The sequence below is a fragment of the Mesitornis unicolor genome, unplaced genomic scaffold (genome assembly GCF_000695765.1).
Source record: "Mesitornis unicolor isolate BGI_N332 unplaced genomic scaffold, ASM69576v1 scaffold46988, whole genome shotgun sequence".
NCBI lineage: Eukaryota > Metazoa > Chordata > Aves > Mesitornithiformes > Mesitornithidae > Mesitornis > Mesitornis unicolor.
Genome location: NW_010200677.1, coordinates 1,797 through 23,301, shown reverse-complemented (window position 1 = coordinate 23,301; position 21,505 = coordinate 1,797). Strand labels below are relative to the sequence as shown.

Genomic DNA, 21,505 nt, shown 5'->3' with positions numbered 1-21,505 from the left:
TGAGCACTGACCCGGCCCAGTCAAGTACTTAAGTTCATGCTTCATTTAATGATGTGAGTGCCAGGAGCTCACTGGGACTTTTTGGTATTGGCTGGACCAGAGGTAAAAGTTTTCAGCAACTGCAGGATCCAATCCTGCATCTCGGATGGGAAATGGTTCTCAAGCACACAGCAAGAATTTTGCTGGATACAGCTGCTAGGTTGGGGGTGCCAAAAGGGCAGCTGGGTTGGAATACCCATTGGACAAGTGCAGAAGAAACAGAGAAATGCAAAGCCAAACCGGCAGAGATGGAGGGACCAGGCCAGCAGGGACTGACTCGTCTTGGCTGCTCTGACGCTGCCTGAGGCGCAGAGACTTTCACATCCATAGTGGGGAAGTGGCCAGGCACGGGCCAGGCTTGTGTGGCAGCTGCCACCAGCCTCAGCTCCTGTGGGCTTTGGGAACTCCAACACGTGCGGGTGGGCTCCTGCTTTCATTCCAGCTTCGTTTAGTTTCCAGAAGAGGATTGTTCACAACTTATCTGCTGCTTGTTCATCTGGTACATCCTCAGGCAGAGCCAGCAATGGCAAAGGACAAGCACAGCAGCTGCAGGGGTCTCTCAGACTGAGGTCTTAAAAGCCAACAAAACTAAGCCACTCTTTTTACAAAATATCTTGTCTTGGGGGGGAAATCAGGGTTACAAGGAATGAGGGATACTATTTAAATATAAAATATTGGTGGACACTGTATACAAGTTGGTTACACCGAGGCAGCAGCTTTGTCAATAAACTGAGCCAGCTTCACATCTCTCTTGGTCAGTCCACCACAGTCATGGGAAATCAGAGTTATCTGAACCTGTCAAAAAGGAGAAGAAAGGGGTTACAAAGCCATTTTGATCTCTGCCGCATAGGCTGAGCAGCAATTCATGGGGAATGCTGCGTGTCCCTGTAGTGAGCTGGTTTTACATGATGCTCCCAGCAAGCAGCAAGCTGGACGTTCACTGCTTACATGAACCAAGACATGTTGTAGGTGAGGAGGCTTTAACAGAGCCTGAAACCTAACCAAAGCGAGCCCCTTTGCAGGATAAAACAGGCGTTGCATTCTTGGGCTTCGTCCAAGAAGAGGTGTCCGATTAAATAACTCATTCTTTACATTTAAATTCCATGGATCAGTTTCATGAAGAACCTGGGCCAGTGACCAAGCTGCCAACAGCCAAGGTAAAGGCTCACAGGTTTTGTTAAAAAGCAGCACCCTGAAGGTGAAAAAAATGTTAAGCTTGCTGCAGATTAATTTCAAAAAGAAAAACAAACGGACTGGTGCATTTTGCTATGACGCAGCTGCCTGCATGGGTTTGTTTAGACTAAGCCAGATGACAAGTTGGGTGTTACTGTGTCTCACCTTTAACTGAGATATTGGGAAGAGAGAGGAAAAAAAGAAAAATTTGGAATATTCTGGAAAGCCAAGAAAATAACGAAGAGTAAGTGATCCGGACTTTGTCCAGTGATCACTTAATGTCCTCTTAAACAGGGTGACCTAAAGGAGGAGCCTGTGCTGGGAAGTTAGGGGGGAGAGGTGGGGATGTCCTGCTCTGGGAGTGGTGGTCCCCAGCCGCAGACTGCTTGTCCACGTGTCCTTTTAGTGTATTTTTAGGACTGACATATAATCACCAAATTCTAAACCAAACAACTTGATACAATGCAATGAGAAGCATCAGAAAATAAAAACAAAGGCAGAGCAATAATTTCCCCCTTCACACAGCACCTTTCATCCAAGGGCTGCAGTGTACCTTGTAACCCTTGTAACTACGAGACCACCATCAGTTAGGTAATATTATAAACAAATTTTATAAGCTGCTATGTTGAGACATAGAAGCCTACAATTTAAAAAAAAATCAAACCGAAATGGAGACCGCCAGGCTCCCATTTAGGTACCCACACATCGACGGTCTTCTACCCTGCACTGCTGGGCTCCCAGCTTGTTGCACAGAAAGGAATGAAGGTTGGTGAGTGCACAGTAATGCCAAAACAGGCATTTATTCGGGTTGGCTAAACAGGAGTCTAAAGGCTCCTATTTTATTTTTCGATCTCAGCCAGAGAGGTGAAGTGACAGGCCCAAAGCACACAGCTGGCAGCAAAAAACTGCAAAGAGCTTGATTCCTGGGGCCATATCACCACTACAAATACCTCAATGTGTCTTTAAACTCTCAAATCTCTTTATAAGACACAACCTCCTTCCATTCCCCTAATCTCCTTGTATGCAAGCTACAAAAAAAGGCAGAGAGAGTGGGTCAGTGGTTTGGTCTCCTTAACTTGCCATGCCTGTAATGAGGGCTGGCAAACACGTTACCTTGCTGTAGACATTAAACCATTCTGGGTGGTGGTTCATCTTCTCTGCTTGTAGAGCGACACGCGTCATAAATCCGAAAGCCTAAGGAGAGAAAGAGCAAAGATGAAAATACTCCTCCAGCTGCCAGGACTGCAAGATTCACTCCAAAACCTCAAAAGCTCCTAGAGATGCTCCAGATTTCCGCACCTCAGGTCTGTGTGTGTGAAAGAAGCATTGCACTTTCTTGTGCCACCGATGCATCTCCTGAGACTGCTGAAATCATCAGACCCCAGCACATCACTCTGCTGAACGTTACTTACTCCAAGATTCAAAGCCATCGCACAAGTTTTACCTTTGGCATCCAACAGTGGTTTTAAACATCCACCCCAAGGCCCTCACCCCTTACTGTGTCTTAGAAATGTGCCGCTTCTAATTAAGCACCACGCCACAGTATTCCTGTACTAGACAGATATCAATTCCAGAAACACATCCTTTCTCGTAACTGTTTTCCTATTTATTTTACGAGAGGGAGAAAGGTGGCAGGTGGGTTTGCTCCTCTGCTTTATGAGAAAATATTTTCCCTTAAAATGAGTTAAAATAGGTTTTCCAATCCTCTGCCCCTATATTCTTCCCAGTACACTCCCCCAGGACGCAGGTTTTATCACAGGCTCAAGAAGAAAATAATAGCAGGTCCTTGCCAAAATACTTGGGAGAAAATCACTGCATTATAAAGAAAATTAGAATGTCCATGTAAATCAAGAATGCAATTACGCAGTGGGGCCCGAAGGGCCTCAGTGCGTGAGCGGGACGCCTCTGAGTCAGCGGGCTTTGTTCATGCCGACCTCCATCCATCGGGGTTCAGGACCTGAATTAACATGCAAAGCAAAAGTAACATCCACATTACAGTCTGGTTCATATTATAATTCAACAAGCTCAACAAAACCCTACCTGATTTAGGTAGGTTTTTAGTGCTAATTTATGGAAGAGAATGTATACAGCCCGCATTCCATCAAGCGACGGCCGTTTCAAACAAACATGTGGTCAATGAATAACATATAATGGTTGATAATAGTTTCAGTCTTTTTTCCTCTCACAAATTACAAAAACCTTTAAGTAAAAAAAAATAAAATAAAATTGGTGCCTGGAAGAAGTATGACTTTGTTAGTCGCTTTGCCAGTCAAATGAATGCAAACGTTATAATCAGAGAAAATCATTCCAATGAGGTTTGTCATTTGGAAATCACCAAACTGTCAGCAATTAAAAAGCTTTTTTCTTTGACCCAAGAGCATTCCAAAATTCAGGAAAATCTAACTTCCCTTGAAGCTCTCGCTTGGTTTAGTTTTACTTCGAGTGAACAATTACTTTCAAAAATCTGTAAATGTTTCAGCAGCTTGCTTTGAAGCAGAAAACTGCAAGTTGTGCATTAGGTGTTAGCCATGTTTTGGAAAACTGCTGCATTAATAGTGCTGAAAGATATTTGATTTAAATGTTTTTAGAGTGTCCACGGGCTTAATAGTAATGCCATCTCAATCACAGCAATCTGGACACAGAAGTGTCCCCAAAAGTTTAAAGAAGCAATGCACCTGCAACTAGACTGCCTCTGTGCAAACAAGCAGTAAGGGAAAAAACACATTAAACTCAGGAAAACCCGACCAGGTTCATGTATGCTCTAGCAAGGTCTGTCTGTCCATCTGAGGCATTAATCCACCGATGTATATAACACAGGTTTCACTACACAAACACAATTCATTGATGGTGTGACAAGAATCACCGCTTCAACACAAGGCAGACAGAGCGAACTACACAAGCAAACAAGTCCACCACATCAACCTGCTCTGCAGACCTTCCTTCACGCTTTGTGATGACAAATCCTCCTCGACCTGTGGACCACCACGCCAACCCACTCCCTCTTCCCCTGCAGACAGTAAAGTCTCCAGCTGGATACAACGGACATAGATCTTAATTCATCTTCCGAAAGATGCTCAACTTGGGGCTGTCCAAGTCACAAAAACGAGTTTATTCTGGCACAGGTCCTGCTGCCCACTGGTGCAGCTGACCACGACTGCCCCAGCCAGGGCAATCTGGTGTCACAGTGAAGGATGAAGCACGCCTGCCCGCCAGACATGTCCACCTTTCTGCACGCCCCGCTCTGCTCAGAGACGTTCTCCCTCATTGCACATTACCCAAAACAACTTACTTCTTGCGTTTTAGTTTATTTTAATTAAAAGTAAAAGTATCTCCCAGTAACAAAATGAGCTACAGTTCTACCGAGCAATTTCATCAGCGCAATCTCCATTAAGGTCTTAAATACTTCCTTTGCTAATTAAATGAATTGGAACGCTATTGTTTATGAATCACCTTTATATTTGTAGAGCCATAACCTTTCTTTGGGAAAATACAATCGCCTCTAGAAGGAAAAGATATTTAGGTTTGATTAGATCTGAAAACACTATTACATAAAATCAGTTTGGACATTTCTTCACGTCTTGAAACTTGATCGGTAATTTGGTCTAATTGGTGATCAAGGAAACTATCTTGTGATCAATTAAAGTAATTACCACATTCCGGCAACACAACCAACCTTAATTTGAGCAGGAGCCTGCACTTCTTCAACTTTAATTAAAAATAATGAAAATTATTAAGCAGTCTGCAGTGCAAGATCATTGTCAAGACAGCACTGGTGGGCAGAGTTTATCAGACCATCACACTTTTCCTGATGAAAGTGGGCCAAGTACTCTACTCACACCAATAAGACCTAACACAGCCTTGATTTTCACTATATTGAGTTCTGCAGCCCCTCGGCCACTTGCAAGAACTTTTTCCATCAAAATAAAAAAAGAGGAGAGAGAAAGGATTTGTGCATTTTCTAGAAGCCATAAAGAAGCACTAAAAAAGGCTTTTATGCATTAAATATTAGAAAGTATTCTGACATTTCAGTATTAGGCAGACATTTTCAACCTAATCCTTTTAGGATATTTGGGCTAAAATAACATCCAGACATACAGGTTACTCTAAATAAGTAGATCATGTCACTCAAGTGATGGCAGAGCACAGAGACCCTGTACTGAACCATGAACAGCACAAGAAGAGGTAATGGGTGAAGCAACCCTGCGCAGACAGGGGATGCCTTGATTGGGCCAGGACATGTCTTCCCTTCATGTCTTTAAGATGATGAAAGAAAGAACTAAAAAGTAATGGTGTTTCAGTTGTAACATCACTTCTAAAATAGGTTTTAAATACTAGCAGCCATAGCATGTCTCCATGAGATAAAAATCAGGCTACTTGTAGAAGAGCAAGTTAACCTAATAATGTAAAAAAAAAAACCCAACAACAAAAAAACCAACTTTAAAAAAGGCAGCTATCACATAATGCTTCAGGACTGGCCAAACTGCTTTTGAAAGTGACAGAATATGCTATCATAAAATAAGACTTAATGCAACTTTTGCTGCCTGAGAATGGGAAAACACTTTACTGTCAGAAATAAGAGGGAAGATGAAATTCCATCCGTCCCTCTGCACCGCACAGCGCTGCACGGCTCCAGGAGAACCGCGGCATCCCGGAGCTAATCTGCTATTATTCTTCCTTTCACACTTCTTAAGCAAGGAATCAATTAATCTTAATACTTTTTAAACACGCTGCTTTTGTAAAATGCTTGCCAACATTATCTTGACGAGTTATACATCAAAGCAACACAGGTCGATATGTCGTGCTAATATATCACCCGCCCACGAGTCCCCCGTGATGGATTACCCCAGTGCAACTCCAGAACAACGCAGCTGACAGTACTTGACTCAAAAGTGGAGATGTTCAACTAAAACAGCTGAAAAGCTCAACAATATAACCATACACACTTTTTATTTATTTGTTTTAAAATGCGTACGCTATGAAGAGCGTACCCGGGCTTCTTAAAACCTTGGGACGCTCAGCCAAGGAAACCATATGCTAATCACAAGTACATTAAGGTTTCTGCCTCCCATCTGTCATTATAGCGCTGGAGGTAGCATTAACCCTGACCTTCTGCAGCACGAGGGCTACCTGTCTTCCCTTCCCCACCCACCCGGGCTGCATCTGTATCATTTATCCCTGGGAAACTGATAAATAAAACAAGTTATAGTGACATTGGCACACAAGGCAAGAGATGACGATGCCTCACACATTTGCTTTCCGTTCACCCAAGTAGAAAACACCCAGCATATAGCACATGTTCTCCTTAGCAGTTTGACACTTAAAACAACAATAAACTCAAATCATTAAGGTTCACTTCCAAAGTGCAGAAGCTTTCATATATCCAGCTGACGTTACTACCTAATAGTGAGCTACGGGTCAGCATATAAAAGGAAAAAGCTCTTTTAATGTCGAGCTAGTTTAAGTTTTGTTTAGTTAAGTAACGAGAGTTTGATTTAATCTCATGACATTTTCTGTTGTGCTGTCAAGAAAAATCCAGGGTTTGTTTTATTTTGATTCTATTTACTCCATGAAGAAAGACTTTCACCTTATAAATACGCAAAAATCATCTTACAAGGCCATATTCTTCATCTGAAAGTGACAACATGGTTAAATAATAAGTAAAGAGGAATCCAACTAGGACTTAGGAAGGTGATGGCAGCACAGGGGGACAGGTATTCGTTCTCAAAACCACGTGCCTACTTTGAGAATCTTCCCTGTTGCCACCATCATTCAGCCTGAACCATCCTCAAGGACACCGGATCCATGTGGCATTACATAGTTGCCTCTTTTCTTTTTTTTTTTTTGGCCTTGTCTGGATCAATCTACAACATAAACCAGGGGAACATCTTCCCAGTGCTCTTCCCCTTTTTAATAACATTCCAAGAACAGCGGGACAGTCCTAAAGAACACAACTAAATCACGACCTAAAATTGACCTGAACTCAGATTATTCACCTCCCCTCCTCTCCGGTGAGAGCACAAGCAATGGAGAAGCTGGCTCAGGCGTTGAGCCCGTGTCTCCCTGCTCACTCCATCACAGCCCAGCAGGGTCTGAAGGTGAACAACACCTAACAAACCAAAGGTAGATATATTTTTTCCCTCCTTTTTAATAGCTTAGGCAGCAAAATATCGTCAACTCAGTCAACCTTCCCATTCTCCAAGCATTGTTCAGGATTGGGGAAAGCAGCAATCCTACCTCTGAAAGACACGAGAAAAGGGAAAGGATGGAAGGGGAATACTACAGACATACTGTGGTGTACTGAGATGCCATTTCTGCCTTCATAATGAAATGTGAAACTAAAAGAAACCCCACAACTACAATTTCCAACTTAACTGTCTATGCTTTTCTGCGTTTACAATATACTTTTAAAATCTGGAGCTGACTGCTTGCACCCCCATATTTATCTGCATACATCATTTATACAAAAGCGAAATGCTGCTTTGTGCTCTAAAAAAAGTTACCTATTTATATTCGTATTCCAGCTGTAAACACTGCTCTCCATGTTAGATCTGCAGTGGCGTATGTGAAAACCTTTACACCATGTCCTACAAAGAACGCTGTTTCTGTCTCCCAACACTTGTTTACAATTATGTCGGTGAAGAAACTAGCTCACCAGCTCTATATCAAACATTTCTGACAGCAAAAGCACAAACACTGATCTATTCTAAGTAGTTTGCCACTCTATGTAATCTTGGAAAAGGCATTCTTGCCTTTGATTCTAAAAATGTTTATACTTCATACATTATGCAAATAGTTTTTATATATTAAGAAATAATGCAAGCAAAGCTCAAGTTAAATTAAATTCTTCAACAATAACCTTGCCAAAGTACTGATTTTCCTATAAAAAAGAATTATTCCAATTTGTTGATCTTACATTGGATGAAACATACTGTAACAATCTTCATAATTTATGTCCTGTTGGGACACTATGATTTAAAGTAACATAATACAGACCAGCATCACTGCTAATCTAAACCACCTGACCAGATAAACAACAGTTTCCCCTTCTCTCTTCACTGAGGGTATTTCTGTTTATTGTCATATGATTTACCAATTTGACAAACATGAAGAATAAATGAAGGCAAAGAGAAGCGGAGCTCGGAGGCACGGCCTCTCCTCAACAGGGACGTTTCTCACACAGGTACCGGTACAATGTCAAGAGCTGCAGGAGATGACAGAAGGCAATTTCAGGAATGCTGTCCCAGAAAAAGCCCAAACCCCTCGGAAGTTTATGCTCGCTCGGCACAATCCAGACCAGGTGCAGCTCTCAACAGGACACCGTCCCGATGATGCTCGAGATGCAGCTCTCCAAAACAGGCCTGAGTCAAAGGCTTCATCTTCCAAGCTCAGCAGTGACCTAAGCTAACATCACTTTGTCACAAAGCAGGTGCAAGCATAACTTGCCCCATCTGAGATTCAACTGGTCTGAAAGACAAACACAGATTTTCTGCTAAGGCCAAGGGACACGGATCAATGCAAGAAAAGGGACTAAGAGGAAGGCAGAGAGCACTGATCTGCTCTTAAGGCCTTCTCCTTGCTTTGCTTTGCTTTCCTTTTCCCCTCGTGTTCCCGAAGTGCGTGAAATACCCTTGTGTGCAACCAGCACAACAAACCTTAACTTTATCTTTTCCAAGCCTGTTTATATCTGGATTTTCATAACTGCTGATTTTAGACCTATTTTTTCTCTTATTGGTGATAATAGGAGGCAAAATTTTACATCTGTTACCTACTTCCTTGTCACATCTTAACTTTTCCAGCAGCCTCGGTGCTGAGGAGCAGCAGAATTTTCCTATTCTCATTTTTATTACAGTAAGTGACTGCAGCACCTGGATTTCATGAACAGGAAGAAAGTAGATAATATTCTCAGTGATTCAATGAACAGACTTCATGCAAAATTAATCACCTATTCCACCAAAAAGATTTATTGACTTGACGGAGTAGAAGTGAAAGGACACAGAGGTGTCTTAAAGCAGCATAAAAACTTCTGTAAGAGATAAAAGTTTCAAGCCTAGACTCCACTGGGTCAATACAACCATATTACAAAATACACTCATTTGCTTATAGGTAGATAAAAATAATTATAGTTGTTTATAAAGACTAATAAGCAGACATACTAAATCCCACTCAAGCCTGGAACAAGGCCACATGGTATTTCTGATATATCAGTTCATACAGAAATACTCGAAATAAATGCTTTTTTTCCCCCCTTTTTTTCCCCCCAGTTCCAGTTCCTCAACACTTCAGACTCATAATTTTTTAAAATGTACATCTCTAAAATAGATTTTCAAGAAAAAGAAGGAAAATAATCCCAGGCTTTAGGACTGAACTAGAACATGGAAGACATCCTCCAGTCATGCAGTCAGCTCAATGTTACTCTCCAACTCCCAGGCCATTTCAGTGTGCTTTGTGCTCAAAAATGGAATATAAAGGTTGCGCTTAAGAGGTTTACATCAAATAAAATACCTATTTCAAGAAACATGACTTTTTAAAATGAGCTTTTTGCACCCTACCTAAAAACCTTAAATAACACAGTGAAGCTCCCATTAACTGAGCACCTGCTAAAGCAATCAGTCACTTAAAATTATAAACTCTCTTGGCTGCACAACTGAAAGAGCAATGATAATTTTACTTGTTAAAGCAAATGTTTGGCCCAGCAAATCAAACCCCCGGCTGTACTGTAATAAAGCCATCACACAAACCACTATAAAAATAAACCAGTAACAAGGTGTGGATAGTCCCCAGTTCCAACCTTTTGAATTCGGGCACCCAAACCCTCTGCTAAGGCACTCGCTGATGTGCTTCGTGCTGCACGAGGGTGTTGCTGCTCGGGCAATGAACCACCCTCAACTGCACGGTGCCAGCCCATGACGTGAAGCCATTGTAAAACAGATCAAATAAGAATTAATCTAAGTGAATGTTCTACTTTAAAAAGGCGTTTAAATCATCTGACTTTTACAGAGCTCAGGTACAGTGCAGAAGAACAGAGAAGTTCATTATCCCATTGCACCACATTTTGGGTGAACAGATCTGGCTACAGCAGAACAAAATACTCCTCTTTTCCTCAGTGTTTCTTTTTTACTCATATGCGAAGGAATGATTTCATTCCACAGACATGAAAGCAAAGCTCATGTGCCATACATGCTGTTGATAAGAGGGGAGAGCGCAGACAAAATTTCCAGTCTTTTGGCCAAGATTGCACATACTACCAGTTTAATACCCAAGATGATCTCTGCTGAGTATCCAAGGCAAATCATATCCTGCCTCTGGTAATCCTCTAAATCTCTGCCATTTATGATTTCAAGAAAACATCAAAGAGTGATAAGAAAGGCATTGCTTTATGATGATGAAGAGAAGCAGCAGCTGCTCTCGTGACCATTTCATCTTCCACTGTCCTCCTAGCCACTGCACTGTCAGCTTTTTTGTTTTGGTTTGTTCTAAATACAAGGTCAACAATTCAAACATGCAACAGGAAAATCTTGATGGAGGTGTGAGGAATTTGGAGAGGTCTTCTGATCACCCTCCTGGCCAAGCCAGAATCTAAAAAGACCTAAACCTGTGAAATAAAGCAAACTGAGGAACATTCGCCGCAGATCCAGTCAGGGAATCATTTCACTCATCCGAGCTGCTGAAAGTGTCCTACTGTATTGTGAGGATGGGTCTTCACATTTGGATGTCTCTTGGAGTAGTATAGAGTAGACAATATGTGGGGGCAGTGAACTCAGCAGGAGACTTACCTGGGCCAGCACTGGCAGGCTTTTCATTTATATTGCCCTATAAAATTCAAATATTATTTTGCAGACAGACATTTCAAGGCTAGAAGTGACAGATCCTTTGAAAAAAATGAGTAGAAGAGAGCAAGCATCTTCCCAGACAGCACGTTTCTCTTCAGGGCTTCCTTCAACCTCCCAGCAGTTGTGCCCCTTGCCTGGTTTGCCGTGCCTGTCCCCTACATGATCTGCAGGTCACCTCGACCTGTGCTTCATCTCCCATCTCTGGTGTTTGGAAGAATGGCTGGAGCAGGTCACGAAGAAGTGGACAAAGGCAGCTACATTAAGTTACATGATTAAGAACAAGGATCGCCTAACTGCTAACAATACAGATAGAAACTACACTCAGCATTTTCAATTGTCTTCAGACCCCTCCGTGTGCTCCATGCACATGCCTGGAAGTGGCAGAGTACACCTGATGTGCAATATTTTGAGAGGTTCCATGCGTTTTTTTACTAGGACACAAAGGTTCCTCCGGGCAACCCACACCATTTGTGCATCGGCACATTAGGAAACAGAGAGATGGGCTCACAAGGGAAGAAAAATACCTATTCTGAGTCCACCACTGAATGTAAGATTTGCTTTAGAAATTCATACGAGCACACCACAAAGAGAAACCATTTACACACCTCTTTTTTTATTAGATTGGGCATTACAAGCTGCATGCACAAACACAATGTCCTGGCCTTGCACAGCTAACAGGATTTGTTCTTGCCACAAGCACCCACCCATGGTATCACAGAATAATAATTCTCCCAACCAAGGACACCTTGGTCATACACAGACATGTATTTAACTGTCTACTGTTCTTCTCATCACAGCACAAGGAAAATCACACTGGATCATGAAATCAGGACTTCCCCCTCTGATCCTATGAATAAAAATTGTTTTCCTACAAAGCACCCTTAGCAATAAATAAACCCAATGGTGCGGTGCTGGCTTCGCATGGGGCTCCCCGCACATCAGTGCGTTACCCACCAAACCCTCCAAGACATCACAGGCAGCTTTGTGTTTGTCCAAAGGAAATTTTCATGTCAGCCCAACAAAACTAAAGGAAGAAAATAGCAAGGGGAGGAGGAAGAATAGAAGCTATCCCCCCAAAAAAAGATACGTGAAGTGGGTTTGGAGCTTTATAAAAGGAATAAAAAAATTGCACTCGCCTCAACCCGATAAACTGCGGCCCTGCCAGTGGCTTTTCAGAACAGATGTAACGTTTTAGCCAAACGTGATTGTTTGTGAAAGAAATAATTCTGATCAAAACCCGAAATTGCAGCCAGCAGAAGCGCTGCACTTCGTCACGTTAATCCGCCCTGACGGGGAGCGGCGAGCGGAGATTCCTACTGCGAGAGGAGCAGATGCGAAAGGTCAGCGCCGGCCCGCGACTTCAAAACCCTTAACGTGTAAAACAGTGTGCATTAAAGCCTGAAACGGCTCACCGCGGGATTAACGGATGTTCGCTAAGTGGGTTTGATGTGCTTTGGCGAGTAATGGTTAATTTTTAAATAGGGGCGTTGCAGTTTTATTTTGGTTTATTCTGCCAGCCAGAGTCCACTTTTAATTACAATTGCAGAGGATAATATCCCAAAACATGTCTCTCCTCCATGGGAGTACAAGAAAGTGAGAGCTGCTCGTGCAAAAGGCAATTAATGGTTTGAAAAGAGTCGGGCATTACTCCAAAGGCAAGGGGATGCAAAAGGTTAAACAACCAAGACAGAGAGATGTGCCGTTTGCATTTAATCAGCATCTTTCCAGCACCCCCATAAAAATAAATTTTAATGCACAGAGAGCTGCAAGACACCAGGCTTCCTTAAATGAAAAGATAAAAAAATATCCTGAGTGACCGCCTTCTTCAGAAGCAGCAGCATCAATCTTACTTGCATTTCCACAGATGAAGGCTTCCAACTGAATTCAAGACTGTGACATTTTCCAAAGGTGGTTTAACATGGAAAGAGCCCGAACTTTAGTTAAAATCAAGTGGACCTGCTCACTTTTACTCTTTGTTGGTACAAATGTACAGCAGTCCTGCCCACGTGGCTGACACAACATTTGTTCCGTTTAATTCAAACAGAGTGAACGATCAATTTGTGCAGCTGAAAAAAAAAAGAGAGGAGAAACATTTCTTCTACTCCAAATCTACAAGACATCTTGCGAAATCCAAAAGGCATTTTGACAAATAATTTCTTTTGCACTTTCAGATCAATGCACGAAATAAGCATAAGGCAAATGCTGTAATACTTTTTACTTGAGTGATAATAAATCCATCTTTTAAGGAAAGCATTTGTATTAGAGCCAACTGGAGAGCAGCCCAAAGGTCAGCTGGGCAGATTTAAGCAGTGGTCTGCGTAAATGGAGATATAACAGGTCTACTCGTCAGGCAAAACTCGGCAATTAGAAATGCCACCACCCCCAATAATTATAAACAATAAAATAATGGTTTATTCTAGGGAGAAATATGACTTAGCTCATCAAGAAACTGTAGGGATGCTCATTCAAGTCACAAGAAAAATTAAACTGATGCAACTTTTACAACACCTGCAATGGGACATCTTGCACGATGGAGGAGATGAAGGACACATCTCCACTCTGAGTGTTCAACTTAAACGTGTTTATTTAAATACGATTAATGTCGTGACATTTTAAATAATCCCAGCAGCCCAACGCTGGTGGTACTGCCACGATGATGTTAAAATGGTGACACTGCTACTGTAACTCATCACAAGCAGACGGGACACGAGGGTGCTGGGACCTGTACACAGGGACTGTGGACAAAGAGGAGATGAGATACCCCGCAGTGCAAAGAGGAGCAATCACTGCTCATCACCTGCCTGACTTTTATCAGACATTAATTTTTCACATGCATTACAACCGTGAAGTTTTAATGAAGGGACTGAAGGACAAAACGATGTTTCCCAGACATACAAGGAAAGGCTAATTGTGAAGAACTTTAGAAAACGTAAGAGGCTGCTGGTGCACTAAGGCAAGTCTATTTAAAAGGAAAAAAAAAATGTTTCCAAGTGCAAAATATTGGTCTGAAAATATTCTGGAGCGCTGGCTGACTTTACATATGGTTTTGTACCTGTTAGTCACACAAGCCATAAGAAGAAAATAAATCCTGTATTTCCCAGCACCAAGGATTTAATTTCTGTCTAGGTGGAATGCAATTACATATTTCCACCACTATGGACTTCCTGGCTTTGCAGAATTTCCCACCTGTAGCAAACGGCTGGCTGCCAGGTAAGTGGATGCATCACTGGAAACAGGACATGCTGAGCAGGGCACCAGCATCATCTCCTCCTCCTCCAAGGCCGGGCAAGGAGACTCCTAAACTTCCAAGTGAGCCATCTCCCTGGAACTTGGCCTTTCCTTTCCCCCAGAACCTGAGCCCTCTGTCTCTCATGGGCAGTGCCAGGCAGCGGTGCAGGTGGACCATGCCCAGGTCCCGCAGATGCACCCTGACTGGGAGGCAAGAGCGTTACCTAGTTGACCACAAGAATAAACTCAAGGAAGGGACGACCATCCAGAAATCCTGTATTTCTACCGTGCTCCATTCCGAGACACTTGAGCCAGTTCATTCGCTCCATTTCAGCCTGCAGGTTAACCTCTGCCAGTTCCAGAAACTTCACTATCAGTTTCTAATAAAAGAAAATGTCAACAGCCAGATACACCAGAAATTCATTATTTTCAGACACAAAGATCTTCTCAACTCTGTAAACCCACTCATAAATAATTCTGATTTACTGTAAATCGGTTATTGTATTCATAAACGCAGGGAAGTTAGTGAACAACATAACTACTAAAAGAAATACTTTCATAACTTTGCAGGTGCACAAATCACAGCATATGAGAGAGGATTCAAAGTATAATGGAAAATGAAGCAGTTTAGGAAAGTCTATATGAGAACCAGCACCTACCCAGGCGGATAAAAAAAACAACATTCTTTTCATTCGACAGGCAATCCAACGCAAAACTCTAGCAGGAGGAGGAAGCGGACCGATACTACATGAAAAACAGCAATTCTTCCCCAAACGCATGAAAACAGGTTCGTCTTTTGATGAGCACAAGTGACAGTCGGGGGCTGAGGCTGCTCAGGCTTTGAGGTTAAACACAACTGACATAAACCACACCTGAATCCAATCAGTCCCCCGGCTCTGAGAAGATTCACACGCGAGGACTAAATTTGTCACAAATGGGTTGGTTTCCGATCCTCCTGTAGCCAACTCGCTTTATTCTGACCCCCATTTAACAAATCAACTTAATGGGCACTGGGAGTGCTATAAAACTTAACAATGGAGTGATTTTAACTTTTAAAATATAGTTATGAAGCAAAATGTTGGCGAGCTCCTTCAATACTGGAAATCAAATTAAATCTAGACATTTTTTAACAGTCTTGACAGATATAATCCTAGTTACCATGTAAATTTATGGTAAGCTGCTGTGATATTAGCCACAGGTGCTACTTTTAATATATGGCCCGCATCTGGCTGGGAATAAAATTTCTCAGAGGACTGAAAATGACCTCACTATCAGACAATGGAGAAGGAAAAAAACCCACAAGACCGCTGTGGCATATAAAAAGCTGGAGATGTGGCCTACAACCGAATATTTAACATAAAATTCATTTTAACTCTGCAGATCGTGGGTTAAAGGATATTATGTTTTCAATACGTAAAAGGCGTGGACGTATTTCAGCCAAACGGCCAAAAGATTAAATATATGAAGCGGCAATGAAATACACTGCCTACATCTATAAAAACAAGTTTCCCAATCTTTGATCAACGCAGAGGACAAAGCAATGTGCCAGGAGTAGAAAAAGGAAGGATCGACGCAGATTGCATTACAGGAACTGGCACCAAGTACCACCACCAAAACAAATCAGAGTACTCTCCGCATACCCTACCACGTTTGTTCAGGTGTGCAATTGTGACGTTACAACAAGGATGATCAATTTAAAGGGACAAGTCTGAGTATGTCTCCCTACAGCTAAGGGAAAATACTTTGCATTTCAATAAAAGGTGAGAAAAAAGGCATCTACTGTAACATGCTTTGTCTGTTTTCTTTTAACCTCTGGATTTCAAGCAATAGAACTAGAAAATTTAGAAGAGAAATGCGAAGTGAGGTTAACCATTTACTTAAGAGTTCTAGATGTCTTTGCACATCTTTAAGTAAGTTCTCAAAACCCAACAACTGCCACGAAGCACATGTGCTTCTACTCTCGCTAACACTGTCCTCCAAAGTGTTTCCTCACTGTCCCCTCCGCTCTGGCTCATCTTTCACCTGTGTCCTGCAGCCCCCAAACAGAAAACATTTTAAACAGCTATTTTAAATCTCTTAGAGAATATGATTTCCTGTCATTTTATAAAATGACGTTAGAGGTCTTATGGAGACTTCCTACATGTTGGTGTTTTGTTTTTTTTTTAAGCAACCTTAATTAAAAACTTACCCTATAAAAGAAAGCAGCTGTAAATGCTGAACCTGACCATCAGCAAACATACCCACCTTTGTAATTTCCTAACTGTGTTTTCTGCCTTTGCGTGATTACCTAAGGAAATGCAATCACACAGGCAGTTGCCCCTTAAACCCTCTGGTCAAATCCAACCAACTTTGACAAGAGACATGGAAGTCTCAAACTCGAGACATTCCTGCAAATTTGGTGAAAATGAGCAGCTGGGTAAAGGACCCAAATCGAGCACTCAGCACCCACCACCCCGACTCCTCCATAGCCGCCTGCTGCCTGCCCAGCCGGGACCAGGCTTGAGATGAACCTGGGGGAAATGCAGAGTTCTAACCCAGGTCCTCTCCCTTTGCAGGATCACCCCTCCCAAGTTGTACTGACCTGAAACACCAAGAAAATCCCAGGAACTTCCTGAGATACAGGCCAGGACATTGAGATCCTCGGACACCCTTCCCTCCCTCGATGACCAACTTTTGACATGAGTACCCACATTTCTGCAGTGCCTTTTCCGAGTTTGCAGAATGATAATTGGGAGAAGTTACCAGCATGGTCTGGAGGTGTAAATTAACTTTCTATCCCGATTCTGAATTCTACTTGGGCAGACTGGAAGCAGAGAGCTTGCCCCACAGCTGGAAGAGAAACGTTTTGTTTCAGTAGCACAAAGACCTGAGTGGACAAGACTTGAGGCTACACAGTGGCCTGAAAGCCTCGCTACCTGCTTTTCCCTTCCTGGCCCTGCATAAGCTCTCTGACGTGGCTGTGAGGTTTACGGGGGCTCACCAGCACCCAGACGTATGGCAGGGCTTGAGACTGGCTATGGAGAGGTACAAGCCCACTCGCTCTCCAAGATCTTGCTCACAGTCAGAGGTTTCCACCAAGCACACGCTCCCTGCATAAAGTGACTCAGCCAGGGAGCTCCTGAGCAAGCACACCCAAGCGAGGGTCCTGGAAGTGAAAGACTCAGATTTTAACTCATCGCTGCCTACCTGCTGTTCAACAACAGCAACAACGTGCAGCGAGGTGTAAGGAGGAACAGACGCACTGGTGCAATCAGCACGGCTCTTCCAGACAAAGTGCTCTCCTCTACAGTTGAGTTGTGTTTGCATTTCTGCCCCCACTGCTTCTGTATTTTGTATTTCATGCAAGACTCAGAACACCCACCCACCAGGAGCCTGTCTCACACTAAAAGCAAAGGGAACACATCCCTTTGATGATGCACCCATCATCAGCACTGCCCAGTCCAGGACGCCAGGACCAGCGTGTGCTGGGCTCCCAGAGCAACACAACCAACAAAGGGCTTCCAACTGGGACCCCAGGCTGGTTTCCAGCTTGTTTCAGAGAACTGTACCTCCAACGCCCATTTTCATGAAAATGTATCCTTAGACTAACAAACAGCACCGGTGCTTTCAAGTTCTGGGTTACAAACTAATTCCATAAGCCACAAGTGTCATTAGCTTGTCAGCCTTACAAAGACAGCCCACTGCTGATGGCTTTTAACCGAGCTAATCTCAGTCTGAAAGCTTCAGGAATCTAAATAACTCTTGTTTCACAGAAGTTTCATTTCACTCTCATGCTGAAAATAATATACATAAACCAAGCTCATGTCTACACATTTGCACGACTTTATAATAAAAGTTGTGTTTATATTCTTAACATCTGTTGACATACACAGACTTTGTAAACCTGGCATGGATTTTAAAGCCACAGAATTTTCCATGCATCATGAACATTATCTGCGAGAAGCAATAAAAAAGGCAATGAATACATTAATCATACCAATATCATCTGCAAAACATAAATCTGAAATACCTTTCATGTCAGCTCAACTATTCTTTCTTTCTTTTAAAAAAAATTTTACACACCTGATTTTACACCATCTGTAAAAGGGCAGCAGGAAGATCACCAAGGAAATGGTATTTCTCAGTCCTTTGACTTTTACTAAATACTTGCAGTTTAAATAATGTAAACAGAGTATTTATTACATGAAATGAAAGCAGTTGTACCTACAAGTTCAATTTTTTTCATTGCAGGACTAAATTCTCCCAAAGTGCAAGGCAGATATAGCTCCGCTTTTGTCATTTGATCCCTAGGTCGTAATGAACACAATATTTATTGATAGTTATCATAAACACAAGCATCAATAAGCATGCATCCGTAATTTTAATTTACTTTCAGCTTCAACCTATTGAAAGGCAAACCCTTGCTCTCTAGACCAGCACTGAACATCTCAGGATCAGCACATCAAGCCCTTTCCTGAACTGCGAAAACAGGAACAGCTTCTGCCCTCCACAACTGCACCTGGGGACACTGCAGTTCGGTCCTACAATGAGCTGGGGAAATTCTGCCTTCAGATATTCACAGACAACCTTGGTCCAACCAGAGCTGCACAGAGCACCCGCTCGCCCAGCTTGTTCCCCTGGCTAGGCACAGAAAGTTCAGTTCCAAAGCCAATTCCCAGCCTCTGCTCTCGTTTCTGCCTCATCCAGCATCCATGAAGGGCAACCAAGAATGACAGACTGCACTGGTATCTCCCAAACAATTCAAGTGGCATTTATTTTTAAGAGTATCCCTTCTAAGATGGCATGTACTAGAAGTATAAATTTACACTTCGTAATTTACTAATGGGCATATTTAACTATACTTATACTTCATATACTGGTACATGCTTCATCAAATTAGGAAGGCATACGGGTATCTACCTATTTTGTAAAACAAATCTACACAGTCAAAAAAACCCACAGCTGTATTATTTTGTGCCAAAGCAACGGGTTTTCTAGGTATTTCCTCATGGGGCACACTGATTTGTCTCTGGACCTGCCTGCTGGCAGACTGTCTAAGTCCATCTGATCCAGTTGCCTTATTTATTTATGGTGTGCAAAACTACTTTTTAATAAAATTGGGGGGGGGGAAGTAATTTCTAGCTGTGCTAAACCAACAAAGACTTTGGCCATGCTCTGGTAGAGATGCCATTTAATGAATATTTGAAGCACAGTGGCTGAAAACCTCAGATCTTCCAAGGGTTACGCTTATCTCATTGGTGTCAAAGGTGCTGAAGACTCCTGGCTCCTCCAGCTCTGAGCTGCCTGTGCGTCTCACCAAGGTTTCAGGTGACCTCCTCTCGTGGGCTTCCCTCTTTCCTTGCCCTCTGAATTATCTGATACAGTTTTATTTGTTCTGCCAGGCAAACATGTACTCAGGGCTCTGGAAGTGCTCCCTGGACCAGCACCATCCAGCACCACGCACTGGACTTTTCTGCAGTTATCTTCTCTTTTCCTTTCGCCCAGCTCAGAGGGGCTGGAAGCACCTCACCCACCTTCTCTCTATTGCCTGGACTTTCCTTACCATGACAATTACTGTCTGAAATGGCAAAAAAAAAAGAGCCAGCGTTACAAACTGTTGTTGATCTAGCTCACTGTGATCTCCTAAAAAACCATGGTCTGGGTTTCGGCACAGTCATGTAAATAAACAGCTCGCAACACTACTCCAGGTCCCTACACACACCGAGCAAGCCTGGAGCTCACTGCATCCCTCGCGTAGCGGGGAGAAGAACCAGCTCAGTGAGAGCCATCGCCCAAACAAAACCTTGGGTTTCCTCTCTCACCCGAGAAAGCGCTCACCTCTCCTTCAGAAACAAAACAGGAGGGAAATGCACACTCTTGGAATGTGACTTTTTTCTAAGCAGGGTTATGATTCCTCAGAAGGCAAGTTTTTAGGAGAATGCAGCTGACCGCAGACCTCAAGGTAAGTTCTGTATTTCCAAAGCAACTTTGAAACTGATGTCCAAGATGTGCTCTTGAGAGTTTGAGACACTGCTCAGGATCCTGACTCCAAACAGAAATCCAACGAGGTCTAACCAGCAGTCTGCCCTGCTGAAGACACGGTGAGATCAGCTACTACGATTTGTTCAAGAATATACCAGAACTCTGTCTTCCTGCTTAAAAGGTGAAGCATATCGCATTTTCCCCATGTTATCTGCCAAAAATTTCTGTTCTTGTATTTACCCATTTTTCTCAAGTTTCTCCCTAGCAAAAATGAAGCCCAGTGTCTGCCAATTACATATTTCCAGCATTCATTTACAAGTGCTAGTAATTGGGAAGAACAAAAAAGAGAATCAGTTATTATTTGTCTAATCCCATCGTACCAACCCTGACCCTACTATTATAATCAAGGAATTGTTACATTAGAATATGTCTACTTAACAACTACAGAACAGAATTAATCTACTCCACCTAATGAGATCAGAATCCGAGAGCAATCCACTGAGGCAAATCCAAGAGGGTTTGATCCCACAAGGATACTCCCCAATTTCTGAATATAAATATTTTCCCATCAGGAGCGTATGGAAATTAAAGCAATTACATTTCTTTTCTATTCAAAGTGGTATATAACAATAATTACCTGATTAAAATTTTTGAAATTGAACTCTTTGTAGATGGCATCTCTTCCTCCCAGCTCAGACCAGCCTGAAGCTTTGAGATCGAGTAGAACTTGGTTCCTCTCCTCTGCCGTCAACCAGTGCAACTGTGAAGACTATTGAGGAAAAAACCAAACGTGACACGAGTGAGGCTGAGGTTCTCTTTTGTACAGCAATCAGAAAACCACACGATGAAATTGTGGTTGTGTATTGTGGAAAGGTAAAGAGGTGAAAAATGCTCTATACGGTTTCTTACTGGTTATAATTTCACAGACCAGCACAACTTAAAACAGCCAAGAAATGCCGTTTCTGTTTCGTCAGCTGAGTTGAGCTGAGTGCTTTTGTACAAAACTAGTGAAGACCGACAGGCTTTTTCACAAGAATGAGCACGGACACCAGCATGCCTGGATCCATCCCTGGTTCGTCTGAATTACTCGGATGCTGTAAAAACCGAATTGATTTTCAAATACTCCATTCCGTCACATAATAAAGGATTATTGACATTATATGCTAAATGTGCAATTACAAGGTTAAAAGGGATATCAGGGGAGTATATATTTTAAAAGACAGAAGCAAAATAAGAAATTGTATTTTATACAACCAGTACGGTGCTCTTCCCAA

At 42.5% G+C, this 21,505-nt stretch overlaps 1 protein-coding gene across 1 annotated transcript; it reads right to left on the bottom strand.

Moving 5' to 3' along the window:
- Positions 1–738: 738 nt before the first annotated feature.
- On the bottom strand, positions 739–21,000 carry PCBD2 (pterin-4 alpha-carbinolamine dehydratase/dimerization cofactor of hepatocyte nuclear factor 1 alpha (TCF1) 2; the record flags this gene model as incomplete). Its single annotated transcript, XM_010189830.1, has 3 exons — positions 739–834; positions 2,326–2,406; positions 20,869–21,000. Coding segments are annotated over 3 exons (309 nt in total), but the record flags the coding sequence as incomplete, so codon positions are not given.
- Positions 21,001–21,505: the final 505 nt, after the last annotated feature.